Genomic DNA, 24,067 nt, shown 5'->3' with positions numbered 1-24,067 from the left:
TCCCATGCAGTTCCCCACATCTGGTCTCTTAGGGGTTCTGGTTTCTGTTATCCTGGCCTTTTCCTTTCCTCTTTGGAGGTGTCCCTGCCAGTTCTCAGAAACCACTTAAAAAAAAAAAAAAGAAAACCCTCTCCTTTCACATCTGGTCTCAACCCTACCTCTGATCTCAGGTCTGCTAATCTGTCACCTGTGTGAAACTGACCAGATACTCACAATGAAAGTTGATGGGTGTCTTACTGCCCCCCGCCCCCATCTCCACTCCTGAGGCTTCTTGGGGAGATGAGGAATTGGTCAAGGGTCCTATTGGAGAAGGAAATGGCACCCCACTCCAGTACTCTTGCCTGGAGAATCACAGGGATGGGGGAGCCTAGTGGGCTGCCATCTATGGGGTCGCACAGAGTCAGACACGACTGAAGCGACTTAGCAGCAGCAGCAAGGGTCCTATAGTATCTGGTCTGACCCCTGCCCTGCCACAGGAAAGTGTGAAGGGAGATTAAGACCTAGGGGAGTTTGTGCAAATTTTGAAGGGAGGAGACCTGGGTCTGCTGTTACCTTATCATGTGACTCTGGGCAGGAACAGAAATAACTATCTCAGATGGTTGTTTTGAAGGTCAAGGATAACATGTATATACAGAGTTTCTTTTTTTTGGCCAGGGCCAGGCAGCATGTGGGATCTTGGTGCCCTGACCAGGAATCAAGTACCTCTTCATGGGGAGTGTGGAGTTTTAAACACTGGACCATCAAGAAGTCCCCTAAAGAGTTTTCTGTCAAGTTTTCAGGGCTGTGTCAGGTACCAGTGAGTGAGGAAGGAGCTGTTTTGAAAGCAGGAAATTTAGACTGTTTGGAGAATTAGATACTTTAGGAAAATCATAGGATCTTAAAACAGCAGGACTTTAGGGGATCTACGGAGCCCAATCCAGCATCTGTAAATGGAGAAATGCAGGCCCCGAGGGCCTAAGTGACATCCAGCCTTCGCCTGCAGGCCTCGGTGTCCTGTTTGCCTCTCTGCCAGAGCTCTTTCCTGCATACCAAGCCCCTTACCCACATCCATGTGGCAGGTTGTGGTGGGAGGGCCTTGCTAGGCTAGAAGGGCAGGGATCCCTTTTCAAGTCCTGCTGGGGACAAGTAACGAGCTTGGAGGGCTTGAGGTAGCACAGACTAAACAACCGGAGGGGTTGTGCAGGTTGGCTTGTGCCAGGTGTAGGGAGAGCAAGTTAGCCAAGATGGCGGTGGTCAGGCACTCTTGGCCCAGGGCCTTTGCTCTCCACGTCTTGTAAAGACATAGTTACATAACAGCTGAGCCCACTTACAGCACTGCTCATGCATGTTATGATGTACCTGCTTGGCCATGAGCCACTTTTGTTCTGCAAACTTACATACAAGCTCCACCTGAACAGCCCTTGTGGCGACATTACAGCTGCGTTATGGCTTTGTCTACCACGAGAGGAGAGAATACAATGTGTCTGCTGCTATGGCTGCTGTGTCAGTAAGGAGAGAATAAACGTGTCTGTAGTTCTTAGGACTCCTTAAGTTTTCTCCAGCTTCCCTGCTTGTGCCTTGCGTACCTTGGGTTCAGCCAATAGTGAGATACAGCAAGACAACTGGTGTAGTTGGCAGGATCAGCAATACACTAGGAGAACTCTGAGGTAGCAGGCAAGGGCCAGCTCCACTTTGGGGCCCCGAGGTTTCAGGAAACCTCAGGAATCCAGATTCTAATCCCCGACACCTGCTCAGGACTACCCCAGAAGACAAAGCTAGGAGATCTGCTTGAAGTGATGGAGGCAGCCAGGTGTACTAATATAATTAGGTCTCGTCAGTCAGCTTCAGTTAAGTACCTCATCAATACACTCTCCAAATGGGCTCGGGGATAGGCACATAGCTCAAGTTGGTCCAGACTCAACCGCAGGATTTCAGGATTTTTACTGGAAATCTGGTGTGGTGCAATCCAGAAAATTGTCCAACAGTGAGTGACCCAAGGAGGTTACCCTGGGCTGCTTGGAGCCAGATTCCTTGTGGTCTGCAGGCTTCCTCCCTGGTTGGAGGAGTTACACCCTCTCAGGTGGTCCCAAAAGTCCCCAGGTGCTGGGCAGTGGGCTTTTCCTGACAACTACCGTAAATAGTTGGTACTTGAATGATTGCCCCCACCCACAGTTCTCATACTTACCCTACTACAAGGGAGGAAAACAGAGAAGTAGGTGGGAACATACCCCCACAGTGCGTCCAATGGAATGTTCTGCTTCAGCAAGTCTGTCTCTGGGGAACATGCTGGCTCTTCTACTAACTGCTGGCTTGTATGGATCCTCACTAATCCAGTAGTTTAGCGCCTCAGAACCACCTGGAGGGCTGAATAAAACACAGATTGCTGGCCCCACCTTGAGCTTCTGATTCAAGGAGATGGGGACCTATAATTTGCATTGCTAACAAGTTCCCCGGTGATGCCTATCGGCTAGTCCACAGTACCAGGCATTGTAGGATTTTCAGCCCCTCCCACCCAGTGCCTGTTGCAGAGCGGAGGCTACTGTAAAAGAGACCCACGTGTCCTGAAAATGGAGCGGAGGCGCTGTCTTCAGGAGCGCTGCCAGGCTTGGCAGGAATGCGAATCTGGAGTTGCTACTTTGCCCCTGTGAGGGGAAGCCTGCCTGAGGGTGACACCAGCACAGAATTGAGACACAGTGACACTTTCCAGAGGACATGAGTCTAGCCATGCTTGACACCGACCTGATGCACCCTCTGGACGTTTCAGTGCTGTGACAACAACAGTTTCCTTTTTTGCCTTTAGCCCATTTGAATAGGGGTGCTATCTAGCAATTCCAAGAGTCTTGCTGAGGTGGAGAAGACAGAGATGCACCAGGGGAGAAAATGGAAAAACACGTGGGGCTGAAGCTCCTGCGAGGGGCTGTCTCTAGGCAGACAGAATCTCCTGCCTGGCTTTCAACGGCCTGGTGGTTAAGGTCGTAAGCCTTGGAATGAGGTGGGCTGAGATGTTAGGTCTAGGCAGAGTACCTAGCCTCTTGGAGCCCCAGTCACCTTATTTTTTTACAATTACTTACCTCAAGGAGCAAATTAGGGACCTTGGCGATCATCCTGGCATGAAGTAGCTGCTCAGTCGATAGACTTATTAGGATGATATTATGATAGTATGACGTGTGTGTACTCAGTCATGTCCAGCTTTTTGCAACTCCATGGACTGTAACCCATCAGGCTCCTCTGCCCATGGGATTCCCCAGGCAAGAATACTGCAGTCGGTTGCCATTTCCTTCTCCACTCCATCTTCCTGATGTTATGCCCAGAGTCCAAGTCCCCAAAACTGAGAGAATAAGACGTCCACAGCAATGCAAAAGCATAAAGGGGTTTATTGCTAGCTCGAGTTAGGGCCCAGGTCTCATCCAGCACAGTGGAATCGGACAAGAGCCCCAAGCTCTGAATCACATCTACTTTTATACAGACAGTTCTTTGTTTCCGTAACAGCATAGCTGATTGGTTAAACCGTACTTGCGCGCGGAACTTTTAAACCTCGCATCCCTATCTGGATTGGCTCGGGTCTGGCGCGGGCTGGGGGCTACAGGGATTTTTCTGACTGGTCGAGCTACACTGCCTGTGGGAGTTCCCAGTGCCTCAGCGTTCCTAGAGACTAAACCTCAGGCCTAGCCTGCCGCTTAGAGCCTGTCCTGGCTCCACTTTGGTCCTAACACCTGACTCAGGATCTTATGTCTCTTACATAACACTCTGGTGGGAAGGACTACCTGGGAAGCCCCTATAATAGTTACAGATCACAATAGGAGGCCTCAGGCTATTAGTGGCAACCCTGGGTCCCTGGCAAAGGGCAGGAAGCCACCTCAGAGGCCTCCTGGAGAGGGGGAGTATCTCAGAACCCTCCAGAGGCTTTGTGTGCATCTCAGGGCCAGTGCAGGGGCTCCAGGATTCTGGTTTGGGTGAAATTGCTGAGGACTACTTGAGAAGTTCCACTACAGTTGGGCCTTCCTGGGGTGGGGGCAGGGGAGCTCCGTTAGACAAGGATCAATTAATTTCAAGATCATGTCAGACTGGGAAATCAAGACTGCTTTGGGATTTTAAAGGGAGTAACCCTTGGCTGATCACTGAAGGGTCGCCTTCCCCTTATTCTGTTCCCTCCAGGCCCTTCTCTACTTTTCTTTTGCAACATCTGGCAAGTCATACTTTATGCAGAATTCTAGATGTTGATAGACATTGGGATAAATAATGAGAGAAAAAAAGAAACCAAAAGAACTAGACTTTTTCCCAGTCATAGTGCTCTACATTTTGACTTGGGGAGGAATCAATTCTGGCTCAGACAGTAAAGAATCTGCCTGCCAATGCAGGAGATGTGGATTTGATCCCTGCATCAGGAAGATCCCTTGGAGAAGGAAAAGGCAACCCACTCCAGTATTGCCTGCAAAATTCCATGGACAGAGGAGCCTGGCGGGCTACAGTCCATGGGGTTTCATAACTTAGTGACTAAACCACCACCACCACCACCACAGCTGACTCAGTGGCTTGTAAATGTGATCTCATCAAATTAGGTAATTTAAAGAAGGTTATTGTTTTAATCATCACCATGATCATTAAATTTTCTTTAGTAGTTGTGTTTTTACTATTGCTGTGGTAGTCTGTGCAGCTGTTAGGCCCAGGAATTCTAAAGAGGAACTCTAAAGAAAAGAAAAAGGAGCTCTGAAAGATGTGAAAACCTTCAGGAGCCAAGGGAATGAAGCTGTTTGCTGGGCTCCCCAGATAACAAGAAGGCACAGTCATCATCGTTGTCATCACCATTTGGTGGTGCCACCTCCCAGACTCTACAACTCCCATAGCCAACTGGGAGAGCTGACAATAGCTACTATCTCTCTGCAAGCCATCAGTATAAAACTCCTTTCTGGAGTGAACAGAAACATAAATTTGATGATTTTACTGAGAAAATAAATGACATTCCTGCTCTATCCCTAGCCCCCCAACACACACCTGCTATGCCTATGTGCATATAGATATACTTTGTGCATGGAAGAAAAAAGAGAAGAACAAGTGTATTCTAGACTAATCTGAAATTCACTACAGATGGTTTGGCTAATTCAGTTAAAATCAAATTCTTTTCTTTACGTATCCTGTCGCCTTCACACATGGGAATTGGTTTTTAGAGTTAAATTCCTGTATAAAGTTCCTATTGTATGATGGGGTAATTTCCTGACAGTGGGTGATGATGCTGAATCTCTGGTTCTTCAAACAGGGGGAGGAACTTAGAGTAAGGATGAAAAGATTGCCAATTAGGTTGGCCTGTGGTCCACAATCCCAGAAGAGATTGAGGTCCTGAGAATTGGCTACCCCTCAGGGTAGTGGTTTTGAAGTATATTGCTTCTGTAGAACCATAAACATCAATTTCTACTTTAAAAACTTTGAAGCCATTTAAAACACCTCATGCGAAGAGTTGACTCATTGGAAAAGACCCTGAGGCTGGGAGGGATTGGGGGCAGGAGGAGAAGGGGACGACAGAGGATGAGATGGCTGGATGGCATCACCAACTCAATGGACATGGGTTTGGGTGAACTCCGGGAGTTGGTGATGGACAGGGAGGCCTGGTATGCTGCAATTTGTGGGGTCGCAAAGAGTAGGACATGACTGAGTGACTGAACTGAACTGAACTGAAAAGATATAGTAAAAATACACGTTTAAACATGCTAGGCACCAAATTTAACATGTTAGGGACCACCTGGATTAGAGTTTGAAGTTAACCTTTTGCTGTTTCTGTTTAACATAAGACTGTTTAGAGGTCACAAGGTGAGCTGTTCAAACCTTTCTGCAACAACTTCTCTGTGTGAATTAGACCTTTTTTGGGCTTACGCAACCAAAACAGAAGATGGAAGTAAACCGGTTGCAAAAGCTGATATTAGGAGGGCAACTGTTAGTCTCTAATGTCTGATTTCAAGTTTTTATAATATTAATTTATAACTTCTAATGTCTCACATAATGGGCTCCCCCTTAAGAATTCAACTGAGGAAATGGTACGCTCCTAAACAAGACAAAACATGAAAACAGTTGCTTTAGACTTTGTTGCAGCATTTCTGGCGCTGAAAGTGTCCTCAGAATAAATCCAGAGTCCAGCTCTCACAGAGGCCAGTTGTGGATTTTCCCCTTCAGTAATTTTTTTTTTTTAATGTATATGTAAGTTTATTTTATTTTATTTTTTTAGTTTTTTTATTTTTTAAATTTTAAAATCTTTGATTCTTACATGCGTTTCCAAACATGAACCCCCCTCCCACCTCCCTCCCCACAACATCTCTCTGGGTCATCCCCATGCACCAGCCCCAAGCATGCTGTATCCTGTGTCAGACATAGACTGGCACAGTAATTTTTTTTAACTGGAGAATTACCCCTCCCGTGTTCAGGACAGATCTTGTGCAACTGTCTATCAAGATGGGCCACCCTTCCCTGGGTACTGCTTCAGGTCAATCAGAGCCCCACTCATGGGAATTTGAATTTTGAGTGGTTCCATGCAAGAACTGAAGTGGTTGGAGGTGACATCCCATAGCTTTGCCCTGAAAACACTGTCCATTTGTTTCCTTGACCTGGCTCCTTTTACATCCTCAGGGCACTATCCTTTCTAAGGCTTGTTGTTTGGCTTTTCCTTTGATTCTTTGAAGAATCCAGACCTCTCCAGTAGAGTATCGCCCCACTTTGTTTCTTAGGCTAGCCAGAATCAGTTCTGTTGTTTGCAACCAAAACATTCTGACTGACTGACTCCAAATTTTGCAAAGGGAAAATGGTAGTAGCATCAAGAGGTCAGTGACTTGTTCAAGCCCACGTTGTTAGAACTTTGGGCACAAGTGTAAGGCCATGCTCTCCAGGAAGAAATGATCCTAAATCAATATTTACAACAGGAGAACAAACACATCTAGGACAGAACTCACCTTTGTACTGTGCATATGAGAGAGACAGGAAGAGAAATGTGAATAATGGCTGGGAAATAGGGGGCATGTATCCCAGATCTTCACAACTTTCAATTCTGGTCACTCAGGCAGGGTTTTGCAGAGACCCAGAACCATTCTCTCTGGACCCTAAGGCTTGAGAAGGAGTTTCTGAAAAGGTGGAAGAATCTTAGGATCTCAACTGAGGGGGAACTTGGGCAGATAAATACCTAACCAGGGATCTGAGCCAACAGAAGCAAAACTGAGGGTCTGTGGGAACAGACCACATATGCTAACAATAGTAGTGGCAGTGTTAGTCGCTCAGTCGTGTCCGACTCTTTGTGACCCCATGGACTGTGGCTTGTCAGGCTCCTCTGTCCATGGGATTCTCCAGGCAGGAATACTGGAGTGGGTTGTCATTCCCTTCTCCAATGCTAACAACAGTTCTGACTTTTAACAAGGGATGATGGTCATTGTTCACTAAACCGTAAGCTCTGTAAGAAGAGGACTGGACTTGTTCACCACAATATTCACAACACCTGGCACAAGGCCTTGTGCCTGGTAGGTGCTCAATACACATTTGCTGAAGGGCTGAATGGGTTGGGCTTCCATGTGGTTGTCTGGACCCAGCAGCCTAGTGATTTTGTCACTAATGGACTGGGTCTTTGGCTTTGCATTTCTGGCCTCACCCGGGGGGAGAATGGTGCCTGGCTGGTGAGAAATGTCTGGAAAACACAGGAGCACTGGCTGCAACGTGTTCCCAATATTCTAATTACTGATGACATTTACTCAGCAGCAGTTGTGGTACAGGGAACAAAAAGTTCTGTGGGCTTGCAGCCTAAATGACAGAACACAAAAGAGCAACTGGGAGCTTCTCTCTCTCTTGCTTTGTTAATGTATAAGAAGCAATGCTATTTCAGATTTACAATAAGAACAGCAAGAGTGACGATCTCCCATTTTATAGAGAGAAATGCAGACTTTTCCCAATGTGCAGAATCATGTCCCCAGCCTAGCCTGGAGGACCCATCATTTTCCTGCGTGTGTGTTCTCTGCCCGGATAGTTCCAGCTCTGTCCGGTCTTGGGTCTGATGTTTGCATCCTTCATTCCATGCTGGTTGTGTCACTGCAGGCGCAATGTGGGTCTTCAGTGGAGAAAGTTCCTTGGAAAGGAGTTTTGAGACATTTGAAAGACGGAAGATTGTAAGTAGACAAGCGGGTCGGGGTAGGGGGTGGCCCCACCTGTGCTGGCCCTTGAGCCCCACTGTCCTCACCTCCAAGGACAGAGAAAAATGGTGGTTATCAGGGCTAAGGAAACGGCTTCCCATTGTTTAGTCACATAACCTCTCTCTAGACTCTCTTGCGTACAACAGGCCTTGTTATTATTTTTTTTTAAATTATCTTCTTGTACCACTACTGTTTGCAGTTTCTTCTTTCTTGTTTATGGTAATTCCTTTGGGAAGAGCTCTAGTTCTGGGGGACACTGGCAGGTGAAACCTCAGCTTGTCTATCTTTTCTACTGGCAGGGATGCCCTCGGCCAAGCAGGGCAAGTAGGTGCTATCACTGAGAGCCCTTGCCTTTCAAAGTGCTGGGAGTTTTCATGTGACTGCCCCCACCCTGGCTGGTCCTTTTCACAGACCCTGTTTACACCTTTAGTGCTTCTCTCCCCAAAACAGCACCTCCCAGGGTCCTTTCAAAGATAAGATGCTTCATCTCAGTTTTCCATAGACTCAGAATCTCTAAGGATGGGGCTGTGGTGACAGTTTGGGACACTTGAGGAGACAGGCCCCTGATAACCCAGGACAAAAATTGCTGCCTAGTTACCATGCCAGGCTCACTGCCCCCTTCCTAGTTGACAGAGCTAGGGTAAGGAGTGAGGAAAAGTCCAGGTTTTCAGAATTAAAAATGGCTGGAACCACTGGTTGGAGTTCTTTTAGCCTGGGAGTGGGAGAAACATATTTTCTCTTTCTTGGGAACTTGAATTATGAATGGTCCCAAGCAAGAACTGAAGTGTCTGGAGGTAACTTGCCCTGAAAACACTGTCCATTGGTTTCTTTGACCTGGCTCCTTTCATGTCCTTCAGGGTCCTATCCTTTCTGAGGCTTGTCACATGGCTTATCCTTTGATTCTCTGAGGCCCCCAGAAATCTCTAGTAGACTGCCTTCTATCTCCCCCACTCCTTTGTTTCTGAGGCTAACCTTTTTGGTGGAGCCTCCTAAGGCTGTAGGATCCTCAGGCCAGAGCCTTCTGGCGGCTGGACCCACAGCAATGTCCAGTCACAATCAGCCACCCCAGCTTGTATTCACAGACCCAGACCCCTTAGGGCAGACAGCGCAGTGAGACTGGGTATGGAGTTGTAGTCATTTTGTTTTTGTGGAGGTGAGGGAAGATCCTTAGAAGGGGCGTAGGGTGAAAGACTGAATGTGTGCTCAGTTGTGTCCGACTCTTTGTGACCCCCATGGACTGTCGCCTGCCAGGCCCCTTTATATACCAGACAAGAATACTGGAGCGGGTTGCCATTTCCTACTCCTACTCCAGGGAATCATCTTCCTTACCAGGGATCATCAAATCGACGTCTCTTGTGCCTCCTGCATTGGCAGGGGAGCTCTTCACCACAGCGCCGCCTGGGAGGCCCAGCAGTTCCTTAACGGTTGCTTTCTCCCTCCGTGATTTTGGAGGCAGCTTCGGGTGTCCTGGGTCAGACGGTAAAGCGTCTGTCTGCGATGCAGGAGAACCGGGTTCGATTCCTGGGTTGGGAAGATCCCCTGGAGAAGGAAATGGCAGCCCACTCCAGTATTCTTGCCTGGAAAATCCCATGGATGGCGGAGCCTGGTAGGCTACTGTCCATGGGGTCACAAAGAGTCGGACACGACTGAGCGACTTCACTTCGGGTGTCCCTAGGGTTAAAGGTAGGGGGCAGCACTGTCTCTGGCGGCCAGATCCAGAAAAGCGCTTACCAGGAGTGCAGCCTCAGGGCTAAGCAACCGCGTTTCCCCAGGCCCGGGAGACAGCAGTTGCGCAGCTCGAGGAACTTGTGTGGTGCAGGGGACTAGGCGAAGGGAAAAGAATGGTTCGGGTTTCTTAAAGAAACAACCACACATTTTCGAGAAGACTACATGTATTTGGATTTTAGCCCAACCCTAGCTGAGACTTCCTGAAGCCCCGCCCCAACGTCAATAGCCGCGCCCACTCCGTTCTCGGAAGCCCCTCCGACCAGAGCTCTCCCGCGGCAGAAAGGCCCCAGGGTCCCGGGAGCCCCGCCCCGCCACCCTGAGGCGCGCTCAGCAGGTGGGGTTGAGCACGCGGCAGGAGCAGGCGCTGCGGAAGAAGCGGCACTGGCAGAAGGCGCACGGGTCGCAGCAGGCGGGCGCTGGTGGCTTGCAGCTGTCGCGGGTGGCCACGCAGGGGGTAGGCGGCGGGGGCCGGGTCCGTGCCACGTTCTTCATCGGAGCCTTTCTCTGTGGGGAAACGCCGAGGCTGCCCGAGCCATCCACGTCCGCCCCACTCGTCCTCACCCCCGCCTGGGAACTCCTCGGACTAGATGTCCCCACCTGCTGTCCACCGCCCGCTCGACTCATGTCCACAGAGCACCCTAGCTGGTCCTCGCCTGCTCCGCCATCAACACTTAACTGGCTCGGGCCTGGCCTCTTCTCTCCCTACGGGATCCCACTCAGCTGCACGGTTTTTAACTTCCGTCTCTGTTGTCTTCCCCTTCCAGTGTATCCGCAATCCCTGTTGGTTCTGCCTTCACGGTAGGTTCGGAGTCTAGCCACTTCTTCACTACCGCTGAAACCCTGGGCTTGGCCGCTGTCTGCTGCCCTTGCCCCTTACTGTCCAGTCTCCAGCGCACAAGGGACTAAGCATATCCTCCTTCCCCTTACTGGGATCCCTGACGCCCTCTGTGGTTTGGCCCGCCTACCACTCTACTGGTCTTAAACACATTGCTTCACCCGCCCGCCCTCTGAGCACCGAACACAGCAAATGAGTTCTTGTTGCAGGCGCTTTGTTTTGGGGCTTCCTTTCCTGGGGACATTCTTTGCTATGCACTCCAGTGCAGGCAGCCACCCACCATCTGTGGCTGCTGAGTACTTGAAATGTGTCTAGTGCAACTGAAGAACCGAGTTTTCAATTTTTATTTAATTTTAATTAAAATTTAAAGATGAAGTAAAATGTTTCCCATTAAAGACAACTACGTCAAGGCTGTATATTGTCACCCTGATTATTTAACTTATATGCAGAGTACATCATTGCAGATGACACCACCCTTACGGCAGAAAGTGAAGAACTAAAAAGCCTCTTGATGAAAGTGAAAGAGGAGAGTGAAAAAGTTGGCTTAAAGCTCAACATTCAGAAAACGAAGATCATGGCATCTGGTCCCATCACTTCATGGCAAATAGATGGGGAAACAGTGTCAGACTTTATTTGGGGGGGCTCCAAAATCACTGCAGATGGTGATTGCAGCCATGAAATTAAAAGACGCTTACTCCTTGGAAGGAAAGTTATGACCAATCTAGATAGCATATCCAAAAGCAGAGACATTACTTTGCCAAGAAAGGTCCGTCTAGTCAAGCCTATGGTTTTTCCTGTGGTCATGTATGGGTGTGAGAGTTGGACTGTGAAGAAAGCTGAGTGCTGAAGAATTGATGCTTTTGAACTGTGGTGTTGGAGAAGACTCTTGAGAGTCCCTGGGACTGCAAGGAGATCCAACCAGTCCATCCTAAAGGAGATCAGTCCTGGGTGTTCTTTGGAAGGACTGATGCTAAAGCTGAAAAACTCCAGTACTTTGGCCACCTCACGCGAAGAGTTGACTCATTGGAAAAGACTCTGATGCTGGGAGGGATTGGGGGCAGGAGGAGAAGGGGACGACAGAGGATGAGATGGCTGGATGGCATCACCGACTTGATGGACATGAGTTTGGGTGAACTCCGGGAGTTGGTGATGGACAAGGAGGCCTGGAGTGCTGCACTTCATGGAGTTGCAAAGAGTCGGACACAACTGAGCAACTGAACTGAACATTGTTTTGTTAGGACTATATTTCACTAGTGTTAAAAACTGGGCATTGGAATTGCGAGTGTAAAAGTAAAAGACTTAGCGCAAAAAAAGTAAAATATTAATAACTTTTTATGTTGGTTACATATTAAAATGATAATATTTGGGATCTACTGGGTTAAATAAAATATTAATATTAATTGCACCTGTTGTTTTTCTCTTAAAAATCTGGCTACTGGAATTTTAATTTATATGTGTCTCACGTTGCATTTCCATTGAACACTGCGGCTCAAGATTACAGAGTTTCTCAGTCTTTTAAGTGCTGCCTCCTCCTAGAGAACTTCCCCTGACCACTTTTCCCTTTCTTCTGTCTCACTGCCATGCTTTCATTCCTTCACAGTGTTTATCATTATCTGAACAGCACTGGTTAACGTGCTGTTCTGTTTCTCCCAGAAGAGTGTAAACTCCACGAGAGCAGTTATATATCTCTCTTGTTCACTACTATATTCCCAGAATCTAGCATGTAAATAGATTTTACAGTTCTGTCAGTCATCTGACCTGCTTGTTCACTTTACGAAGGCTCAACGAGAACAGGGAACTTTATTGTGATCACAGTGCCAGGTCATGCCTTCCAATGCTTGTACAATATTCCTGGCTCTGTTTGCAATGATCTGATCAAATGAGACACACTAAAATAGGAACACTGTGCATTTCAACAGTGCCTTAATCTAGTATTTCTCGAACCTGTATCATGGTGGTATAATTTTAGGCAGTACATGAATATTAAATGACACTGAATCGCACAGTGAGAGAGGATTCTTTTTTCAGTCTCTTTCAAATGGAAAGGCTCAGTTTGATGTCAATATATCCTTAGTGTTTCCCTAACACTTTCTAATCCTTCTTTGTTAATGCAGAGAGCAAGTCTCAGATTTAGAACTTGTGGCAAGCAACACCAACCAGCTAGAATTTGCTAACAAGGTTTTATTTTCGTTTTACTTATTTTCTTGGTTACTTCCTATATATGTCAAGTGATACTGGTTTTCTATCATGATTATATAGTTGGTTTTTTTTAATTTATTTTTGGTTTTGGCTGTTCAGAGCCCTTGTTGCTTCGAGGGCTTTTCTCTAGTTGTGGTTAGTGGGGGCTACTCTCTAGTCGCAGTGTTTGGGCCTCTCACTGCAGTGGCTTCTCTTGTTGCCTTGCATGGGCTCTAGGGTGCACAGGCTTCAGTAGTTAGTTGCAGCTCCCCGGCTCTAGAGCATAGGTTCAATAGTTGAGGCGCACAGGCCTAGTTGCTCTGAGGCATGTGGTGGTCTCTCCGACCCAAGGATCCAACCCATGTCTTCTGCATTGGCAGGAGGATTCTTTACCACACAGCCACCGGGGAAGTCCTGTTACATAGTATTTTTGTTTTTAAGTTTTAAACAAATATTAAATAAGTGGAACTCAGATGTGGTAAAAGTTGTAGAAATGGTTCTGAAATGACTGAGCTTTGGGAAACATCGCATTCATCCAAAAGAATGAATGACAGTGAAATTTCAGGCAGGGTTCGAGCTAGTTTAGAAAGTTTGAGCTAGTTATTTTAGGCAGGGTTCAAGCTAGTTTAGTTTGCTGCTGCTGCTAAGTCGCTTCAGTCATGTCCGACTCTGTGCAACCCCATAGACGGTAGCCCACCAGGCTCCTCCGTCCCTGGGATTCTCCAGGCAAGAACACTGGAGTGGGTTGCCATTTCCTTCTCCAGTTTAGTTTAGGTAAGCAATTTTACTCAGCATCCTGGACCTCAGCCCTTGGCGGTCTGCTTCAGGGCTCGAGGTCAGGAAGGTTTTGGTAGCTTTCTGTTTCTCTGGGCATGCAACCCTGAAAACCTTTCATTTAGTTTCTGGCCAGAGCTTGGATGTCCTCCCCTTTAAGTCCAGCCCCATCCCGACAATGTGAACTCCCAGGCCTACCTTGGAAGCTCTTTTCTTCTTTTCCGCTTCATTTCTGCTGATCTTTTTGGATTTCTTGTTCAGTGCTTCAAAGAGAGACAGAAGGAACAAAGCCATTTCTGAGGGTCCTTAACTGCAGTGAAGAGGGAGGAGCAGAGAGCGCTCTAGGAAGCCCCAGGGTGGGGGAGAGGATGAAGGTTTGGTTGGATAGATCATATCTTGGGACTTAGGCCAGCAGCTTCTGCAGCCTGGCCGCAGACCTGGAGCCAGAGACTGACAGCAAAGAGTCCTCTGAAGGAAAGTGAAAGGGAAAATCCAAGAAGGCCCTGGAAAATGGACTCAGTGTCTCTACAAGGATGGTCTTGTGTTTCCGGTATTCCTATTTCCTATTTCTCAGAGCTTTGGAGCCAGGCAGACCTGATTTGAATCCTGACTCTGCCACATAACAGCTTTGTGGTCTTGAACAACCTACTTAATCTCCTTTTGACTCAGTTTTCTCATATGCAAGTAGGTACTGTTATACTTACCTTGAAGAGTTGTGAGGATAAATGAGGTATGTTTATATAGTGGAAAATCTGACACAGATCAATGTTAATGTGCTCCAGGCCTTCCCATATTTCTAGAATATCCTCTTTTTGAAGTGAGAGGCAAGTCAGTAAGGAATATTAGTTCTGAGCTTAGATTCTGGAGTTAAACAGAACCTAACCCAGAACCTGGGTGTGTATTCAGTTCAGTCAGTTCAGTTCAGTCGCTCAGTCATGTCTTACTCTTTGCGACCCATGGACCATCTCTGCCAATCACAAACTGTATGTTAGTTACTTAACTTTTCTAACTTTTAATTTACTTAGCTGTGAAATAAAATAGGAATAAAAATAGTATTCACTTCAGAGTACCTATCAGAAAATAAGCATATATGTTATAATTATTGTCAGATGAATTTGAACCGGAAATTCTCCAATGCTAGGCTCTAATACCCTGATATTTTCCTCTGAGCAGTCATTTTCAATTCTCAACCCTGGCATGAAAGAACTAGTTTGTCCCAGACTTGGTTATATTCTGCAGCATTTTCTAAAAATTTTACCATTGATAGGAGTTATGTGATTTAGTAAGTTTCAGAAACACGAAGTTAAACCAAATTCACCAAGTGTCTTGACTTTATGGTTTCTCAGAGCCTCTATCATGCTAAGCTGCATACTAGATTGGTGAGAGGCAGAGCTTTCTTAACCAAACAAGTTAAGGGACACTTGATTCCTCCAGAATTGTTCTGAGGAATGAGCACAAAGGAGCTCTGACTGATAGCAATGGATCCTGATATCGGCTTGGAGAGTGTTTGACCCCTGCAGCCCCTTCTCATGGGCCAGAGCCCAGAGGCTGGGCCCCAGGCCAGGCTACTTACCCACGATAGAGACAGAAGGGAAATCCAACAGGTTCATGGAAGAATTGTTCTTCAGGTTCCTTTCATCTCTGGGCTTTTCCTCAGGTGCCAGGTGGCTGTAGGCACTGAGGAAGCACAGGCAGACCAGCAAGGTAGCCAGGAAGAGGCGGCTGACATCCATCCCAGGAGGCTTGAGAGCGACAGAGAAGGCAGTCAGGTAGGCCAGGGGTCTGGCAAATGCATGTGCCCTCCTGCTTTCTTTTGTTTCCTTGGGCTGGTGCTCTGACCCCCATCCCACAGCCCAGTGTCCCAGTGGAGCTGGAGGACCAGCAAGGCTTAGGACATGGAAGGAGAACTCATGAAGGAAAAAGAGAGGAAGGGAGAGATGGGAGAGGAAGAAAGACAAGGAAGGGAGGGAGATTGCAAAGAGAAAAAGAATGCATTGCAATTGTCTCTGCCTTCCAGAGGGTGGGGTGCTGTTTTCTTACATTTTATGTCGGTAGCTCCAGGAGATCCAAGGCCTAAGCAGAATTGTTGATAGGTCCCCAGTAATGCTTCACAGTGGCAGAGGTCTTACTAAAGTATTGAGAATAAAGCTCATGAGTTAAGACTCAAGAGAAGGTGCATGGATAAATGGCTCCTTTGGACAAATGTGTATGTCATTGCATATGCTATATTCTGACATCCAGAGGAAATGAATGCAGGTATGTTTTGTGTCAGAAGGATAGGATGGACCTGTTCACATAGGCTAGCTAGATTTATTGATTTATTGCTAGCTGGGTTTTGATGAAGAAGACAGATCCCAGAGTGGATTTCTTCCCACAAATGTCTGTCTGTCTCAATCGGGGCTCACAGTTTCAGCATCATCTTATCGTCTCCGAATGTGGGATCCCCACTCCTCACCCACCCTGTGCATGTTCTTGCTGTCATATCTGGACTTATTAGTTAGGTGGCGCTAGAGGTGAAGAATCTGCCTGCCAATGTAGGAGATGTAGGAGACTTGGGTTGGGAAGATCCCCTGAAGGAGGGCATGGCAACCCACCCCAGTATTCTTGCCTGGAGAATCCCATGGAAAGAGGAGCCTGGAGGGCTCCAGTCCATAGGGTTTCAAATAGTTAGACACAACTGAAGTGACTTAGCATGCACTCGAGCCAATATATTCCCTTTATTTTCTTAAGATTTTTTTGTGTGTGAACCATTTTTAAAGCCTTTATTTGTAAAAATATTGCTTCTGTTTTATGTTTTGGTTTTGGGCTGGGAGCATGTAAGATCTTAGCTCAAACTCACACCCCTTGCATTGGAAGGGGGACTCTCAACCACTGGACCACCAGGGAAGTCCCCCCCTTTATTGTCTTAAACTAGTATGAGTGGAGTTTTCTGTTACTCTCAACTCAGGACATTCTAAAGGATATTTTCCCTTGCAAATAGTCCTGTTGTTACATTTTCAGGTGTAACGTTAGACTCTAAGGCAAAAATCGCAGAGTACAGTTTCTCCAGCTGGCAAATGATGGAATTTTTTTTTTTACTTTCACACTGGAATAAGTAATTGGCTTGCCTCTAGGGATCATATTGTATGAAAAAAATCTTTTTCTTTGAACACCAGGATCACCATCAGCATAGAGAAATGTTCATACTATGAGAGGTGTACAGGAACTGAGACCAGCTGAGGGAAAAGCATATCCGCAGCTCCCAATTCTGGAGTGGCTGTCTCCTTATCACACAGCAGGGGCTCTCTGGAGAGGAGATTGATCAGAATCGCCTGCATATTTATTTATTTTTAAAATGCATTTATTTTGGCTGTGCTGGGTTTTCGTTGCCGCACACAGGCTTTCTCTAATTTCGTGAGCAGGGGCTATTCTTCCATGTGGTGTGCAGGCTTCTCGTTGCAATGGCTTCTCTTGTTGCAGAACACATGCTCTAGGCATGTGGGCTCAGTGGTGGCGGTGCACGGGCTTAGTGACTCCATGGCATGTAGAATCTTCCTGGACCAGGGATCAAACCCATGTCCCCTGCATTGGCAGGTGGATTCTTCTCCACTGTGCCAGAAGGGAAGTCCTCACCTCGCCTCACCTGCATATTTAAATTGATTCTCTCCCCTCTCTCACCCACTCACTAAGTACATGTGGTTGACATTGCATAAGTTAACTGCGAGCATGATCTGGCTTCACTGTGCCTCCTATCTTTGCCCAATCACCACCCTCCACAGTCAAGAATGTTGGTTTTAATTTTTGACTCTTTCTTCCCTGATCTTTACATCTGATCTCTTACCAAATTTTACTTTATGCTCTCTTTAAATAATCTCATATTTTCCACTTCCTCTTCACTCCAGCCCATCCCTTCTTCTCAGTGGAACCAGTTACACTACTCCTCCATCAGGAGGCCTTTGCTCTGGCTTCAACAACATTATCCACTCTGAGCTCCCTCAATCACATTTTATCCTTCCTTCAGGGCCCAGCTCAATGCCAGTGTTGGCACATTTCTCTCTCAGTGTTAGGTAAGCCCCAATAGTTCTCTCCTTTTTCTGAACTCTTCCAGGTCTTAAACTTAATACCATATCGCTTAGTACTTCACTGTTCTTTTAAGTGTTCGTGTGGCTCATCTCATCAGTTAGACTTGGTTCTTTGTTTCAAGAACCTCACAGTTGCCTTCCAGCTGCCATAGCTCTGCTGTCATACCCACCTATTCCAGTTTGCCTCTCTGCCTGTTGTATTTTTTTTTCTGCCTGTTTTAGATGCCACTTGAATTCTAAATTCTTGGCCAACCAAAAGGTTCTTCTAGCCCAGTTCAGTCTAACTAGAGCCGTCAGCGTTGCCTGGGATGGCTAATTGGTTAGGACTGAGGAAAACTATATTTGAACGATTTCCTCCATTCCTTCCCTCTCAACTCCTGGGCCGTCTCTTCCTCGTAGGACTCCCTTCTCTCTGATGCTGCTGCTGGGCTCTTAACTTGGAAAGCAGTTTCCTTCTCTCTTGTTCCCCACATCCAATCAATCAGTCATTTGAGTTCTAGTGATCTTCATTCCTCCCATTTCTCACAACCATTTCTCCCTCCCTTTCCATTCCTTCTGTCCCTAGTGGTCTAGTTCCTCCCACTTGGTCTTCCATAAGAGCCTCCTCATTGGCCTTGACTCTAGAACATATAACCAGATTAAGCTTCCCTATTAAATAAAGTCCCATTTCCATTCATTCATTCATTCATACATACATATTCATTCATCTCGTTGATAGGGACAGATAAAGGGACAAAAGGCTTCCCTGGTAGCTCAGCTGATAAAGAATCTGCCTACAATGCAGGAGACCCCAGTTTGATTCCTGGGTTGGGAATATCCACTAGAGAAGGGATAGTCCACCCACTCCAGTATTCTTGGGGTCCCCTGGTGGCTCAGCTGGTAAAGAATCCACCTGCAATGCAGGAGACCTGGGTTTGATCCCTGGATTGGGAAGATCTCCTGGAAAAGGGAATGTCTACCTACTCCGGTATTCTGACTTGGAGAATCCCAAGCACTGTATATATAGTCCATGGGGTCACAAAGAGTCAGACACGACTGAGCAACTTTCACAAAGGGACAAAACAGGTCATTAAATAGTTAATCCCACTAGGGGATTGTAAGTAGAAAAAATATGGGAGACCCTTGTATTACTCAGATTAAAAAAATCAATTACTCAGATTAAAAAAATCAGGTTTGCTTAACCACAAAACCAAGCAGTCTTGCTTAGCAACAAAACCATACAACAGAAGTATGAGACATGCCCACAAACAGTGAAACAATGGTGGCATGAGACATCTTGTCCAGTGAGCTCATAAGTTAATGATTCCCTAGGACATACTCTCTGCATACATAAGAAAAAATAATTTGTGGACCTAGCTTGACCATGTAGAACAAGAAAATTCTCTTATTCAACCTAGAGGAGGAGCTGATGATGGAAGGATGACGTCTATTCAAGAAAAAGACATTTCTTCTCCCCCTCTCTACTTTTACTTTGATTATAAAACTGCAACCCACTAAATTCTTGGGGTATGGCACCCTGTCACTCCCTGGCTTGTAAGCCTCACAAACTTCCTATTCAAATAAATGATTTCTTAATCTATCACTTTTCCTCTTCCTGAATTCTTTCTGCACTGAAACATAAAGGACTGTGGTACCAGAGCTCTTCAGAACCCCCCCCCCCCACCGCCAATGACCCCAAATGCTTTCATAGTGACAATTATTAGTTAAGTACCTACTATAAACCAGTGCTATGCTAGATTTTTGGGTTACAATAGTGATCAAGATACAAAATGATGCCTGTCCTTACAGAGCTTAGATTCTATCAGGGATGGCTGACAAGTTAAATAAGTTATTCTAATAAAGCTTTTGCCACAGGAAACCTCAGCTAGTGCATAGACTTGGGGAAGTTCTCAGAGCCAGCTGCATTGAAGCTGAGAACAGAGGGCTGATTTGGATTTATCCATGCTGGAGAAGAGAGTGAAGGTGGTGAGGGCAGTGTTGCAGACACTGAGAGTCGTGTACAAGCATGAAAATCTAAAAGGCAAGAGAGGATGGTGCATTTAAGGAACTAGAAAAGATCAGTAAATAAATAAATATAAATATAACAGAAGGTGGAGGCAGGGGCCAGATCATGACAGGACTTTTAAACCATGGTGAAGAATTTGGACAGTATCTTCAAGACAATGGAAAATGAATGAAGAGTTTTGAATAGGAGGAGAGACTTAATCAGATTTGCATTGTAGAAAGATTCCTTGGACTGGGGTGTAAAGATGGAGGGGACAAGACTGAGAGAAGGAAAACCAATTAAGAGGTGGCTGCTGGATTCCAGGCAATTTCATTCCTCTAGAGGGGTCACCCTGATTACCAAATGAAATAACATACTACATAGCCTCAGAAAAGGACCAGAGCCCTCCCCAAGCTACCTTCCACATTCCTTCCCAGTTTTATCTTTTCTAATAGGAAGTATATACCTTAGCCAAGCTTAGCTACCTCCTGGTCCCAATACAAAGCTCCCCCTTTACCATTTCTTATGCCTGACCACTTCTGACCTAAGCATGGTACTTAGCTTGTTACACAAGCATTTATTTACTTATCACTGAAGCTGAATCTGTGGCCTCTAGTGACTGCAGTATTCATTTGGTCTTTCCATATTTTGTGTAGCATTTGTGTGGTCTTCAAGCTAAGAATGGTTTTGACACTTGTAAAGTGTTCTATTAAAAAAGAAAAAACAACAGGGAATTCCGTGATAGTCCAGTGGTTAGGACTCTGTGATTTCACTGCTGAAGGCCAGGGTTAAGTCCCTGGTTGGGGAACTAAGATCCTGCAAGTTTTGAGGAGTGGCCAAACAACAACTAGAGACCCTGTGTGGTCCATAAAGCATAGAACATTTAGTATCTAGCCTTTCACAGAAAAAGTTTGCTAACCCTATCTAGAATGTGAGACTCACAAGGGGCTGTTAAGCAAGCATGAAAAATCTCGCATGACGCAAAGATCCCATGTGCTGCAACTAAGACCTGACACAGACAAATAAACAAATAAATATTTGAAAAATAATACTGAGAATTTCTGCACTGAAGTGAAAGGAGAGTTGGGAAATGTGAGTTAGAAAAGAAGTGACTGGAGTTTGGGGGAGATTAACTGAGACCCAATGTGCATCACTTCCTCTGAACACCTGATAATGCAGGAATTATCACCAGCACAGCAACCAGCAGTTCTAATATACTAGCCACTGCAAACAGGCAGGAAGGACTAGTCACCAGGTACCATCTCTAGACTAATTTAGGTTACAGTGAATTCCAAGGCTCAATTTTTTAAAGTTTCCTTTGTTGTATAAGCAACTCTTAAGGAATAAACAGAAAATACAGTTTCTTTTATAGCTATGGAATCTATAAAACTAGACTGAGCCTGGGAAGGGTGAAGCCTCAGTGAAATTAATCTTATTTGTGTATTGGGAGAGGGTAAGAACCAATATTTCTTAAGCCAATCCTGTAAGAGACTGTATATTCTAAATATAATATACATCCACAATACCTAGATGTATTATGATCCTTGGGGTCAGATTTTCTTTTTTTTTTTTTAATTCAGGATTTTGTGGATTTTAGAAAACAGTATCTTCTGTATACCATATTAAACCACATATATGGGGTCTAGAAGCACCCATTACAAACATATTGATGCTTCTGAAGCAGAAAGGTGTGGATATACAAAGAATAAACAAAGATTGAGAATTGATTTGCATCAGTTCAGGACAGATTTTGTTGCCAAATGAGTCAGCAAAGGGAAAAAAAAAAACAGTTTTCAGAGTTGGGGGACTTTGCCATTTCAGGTAATGGGTTGGGAACCTATACAAAGCCTTGGTGCTATTACTCCTCAGCAGGGACACACACTTCATCTGCTAATACAGGATCATAATGCTGACAGCAGCAGCTGCTGCTGCTAAGTCGTTTCAGTCGTGTCCGACCCTGTGCGACCCCAGAGATGGCAGCCCACCAGGCTCCGCCATCCCTGGGATTCTCCAGGCAAGAACACTGGAGTGGGTTGCCATTTCCTTCTCCAGCAGTGACCTGTGTAATTGCTTTTTAAGAGTAATCTGTCCTCCCACTCCGTAGTAGTGAAGAATGTTCTCTGATCGGTGGTATCACTGATGGCAATTCTTCCTCTTAAACTCATCATCTGCTTTAAGTTACTGCTTAGGACTTAAGATGAGTGTGTCTTCAGTATGTGGATATAAAGAATCCAGAAAGGGAGTGAGGTTTCACGGATATACCTGCCATTTAAGAGACTGTGTGCACCCTCAGCTCACCTGGGCCTCTGCTGTCTCATCTGTGAAATGAGAGGAGAGAACTATACAACCCGGTACACATTACAAGGCACAGAGTACGACTTGAATACAGATTTGTTTAATGGATGAAAGCATGGAAAGACCTATTTTAACATTCTATAATCCATAATTTCTGATTCCCGCTTCCTGAACTTTGGGGAGGTGAAGTAGTCGCACAAAGAAGGATTTTGTAAAGAAGGATTTTGTGTACCCTTAAGAGCTGAGGCATTTATAAATGTATTAGTGTGACTGAATCTGATTAAAGTCTGAAAAAGAGGGCATGAAAAGTCATGGCTAAATGTGAGTGGTTTATACACCTCAGGAGTGTTGATCTGTGTTTGCGCATGTGTGTGTGCACGCACTTGAGTACTAATGTGTAAGGGTTGATTGAGGGGCTACGGGAGACAGCAGTGTCCAGAGCACCTCTGTAAGGTAGAGAGATGGTGTAGCAGTATTCAGTGGGCACTGAGTGTATGCCACAGACATCCCCTTAGCTATGATACTGGGGATAAGCTGACACCTTCATCCTTTAGGTCAAGGCCTTGGTCCCCAAAGGAAAGGAAAGAATTGTAATGTCCCAGTGATGGGGGATGGCTAACCACCTATTGGGACAGAGGTACAGTGAAAGATGAGAAATGAAGAAGAGGTGAAGGCAGCAGAATCTTCTTGAAGACTGCAAACAATATTAGCTGCTGACCTAGCTAGGTGTTTATCAGCTGAAGTCCTGACAGCCTGCTCTGGGCTGTGCTGGTGGCACCTGGGAGGGGAGCCAGGATTTTTTTTTTTTTAGATGCTTCCTGCATGGTTTGTCTTCTCAGTCATTGTCCATAGGACTCTGAGAAGCTATAGGAATATGCAGGTGCAGATGCAATGGCCAGCTTCACCTCCAACATTGTGGAAAGGGATTGCACATCACGGGACAGAGCCCTGCACTCCCATACACCACTTAGAGTCTGGGGAGAGTGACCTCCTGGGGTATCCACACTGGATGTATTTGAATTTTTTACAAGCATGTTATCACTTTGTAATAGAAACACTTTGATGCTTTCACACTGCGGTGTTGGAGAAGGCTGTTGAGAGTCCTGTGGACAGCAAGGAGATCAAACCAGTTAATCCTAAATGAAATCAATCCTGAATATTCATTGGAAGGACTGATGCTGAAGCTTCAATAATTTGGCCACCTGATGCAAAGAACTGATTCACTGGAAAAGACCCTGATGTTGGGAAAGACTGAAGGCAAAAGGAGAAGGGGGTGACAGAGGATGAGATGGTTGGATGGCATCATCAACTCAATGGACATGAATTTGAGCAAACTTTGGGAGATGGTGAAGGACAGGAAGCTTGCAGTGCTGCAGCCCATGGTTGCAAAGAATTGAACACAATTGAATGACTGAACAACAACAACAAGAAGAAACAATAAAGGAGGATAGAAATAAAATATTAGAAGCTGTTTGACACACCACCAAAGGATTTTAATAAGCTGGACAGAGAATTATATTTGTTGTGTGATAGTGAGCCTGGGGAATTTTCAAGACCCTCCTCCCCTTTTGTACCTTAAATTCAGCATGCAATTTGCTCTCAGTACCTACTGCTGCTGTCAGTAAAATGTGGGGCTTTCTCATGGCATATCTTCCTATTACCTGGGGCTCTTGCTCTGCCCTGGAACGCTCTCAAAGCCTGTTACTCTTCTGGCTCATAGCCACAGTTTCTGATGTGCCAAAAGCTGGGAGAAGCAACACTTAATTTTTGTTGTGGTTTAGTTTCTCAGCCAAACTAGCTGTACCAAATACTGAGGGTCTGGACCAGAGGAGTAATATCTCTTGTTCATAGTTACCTAGATTCCTCACACCAGATGTTCAGCAGCTGCAGAAGGATCCCGCTGCCTTACACATGTCATCCACCTGGGTGGTTGGTGATATGCCTGGCTGGGCTGAGCATGGGAGGTCCCAATGGGGCTACTGACCCATTCCTTAATGTTCACCCAGGCTTATTAATGATGAAAATTTCTGGGGTAGCAGGAGAGTGACAATATGCTTTACCTACTTAGTTAACAAGAAGA

General features: G+C 45.9%; 1 protein-coding gene and 1 non-coding gene across 24 annotated transcripts in view; both read right to left on the bottom strand.

Moving 5' to 3' along the window:
* Positions 1-10,006: 10,006 nt before the first annotated feature.
* Positions 10,007-24,067, bottom strand: part of ASIP (agouti signaling protein) — a 76,722-nt gene continuing 62,661 nt past the window's right edge. For 16 of the 23 annotated variants that reach the window (XM_042229578.2, XM_042229584.1, XM_042229582.1 and 13 more), the window contains 4 exons: positions 15,688-15,775; positions 15,221-15,389; positions 13,846-13,910; positions 10,007-10,364 (listed from right to left, as the gene is read on the bottom strand). In XM_042229578.2, the coding sequence (XP_042085512.1) occupies positions 10,188-10,364; positions 13,846-13,910; positions 15,221-15,380 (402 nt within the window). In that variant the 5' untranslated portion in view covers positions 15,381-15,389; positions 15,688-15,775 and the 3' untranslated portion in view covers positions 10,007-10,187. Of the gene's footprint in view, positions 10,365-13,845; positions 13,911-15,220; positions 15,390-15,687; positions 15,776-21,954; positions 22,011-24,067 lie in introns of all 23 variants that reach the window. The other 7 variants (XM_042229571.1, XM_042229581.1, XM_042229575.1 and 4 more) reach the window with 3 other exon arrangements.
* On the bottom strand, positions 22,797-22,996 carry LOC114117712 (small nucleolar RNA SNORA73 family). The gene has a single exon (XR_003591367.1). It is a non-coding gene; the product is annotated as a small nucleolar RNA SNORA73 family (small nucleolar RNA).

The sequence above is a fragment of the Ovis aries genome, chromosome 13 (assembly GCF_016772045.2).
Source record: "Ovis aries strain OAR_USU_Benz2616 breed Rambouillet chromosome 13, ARS-UI_Ramb_v3.0, whole genome shotgun sequence".
NCBI lineage: Eukaryota > Metazoa > Chordata > Mammalia > Artiodactyla > Bovidae > Ovis > Ovis aries.
Note: the sequence above shows the minus strand (reverse complement) of the source record. Positions and strands in the feature narration are given on the sequence as shown.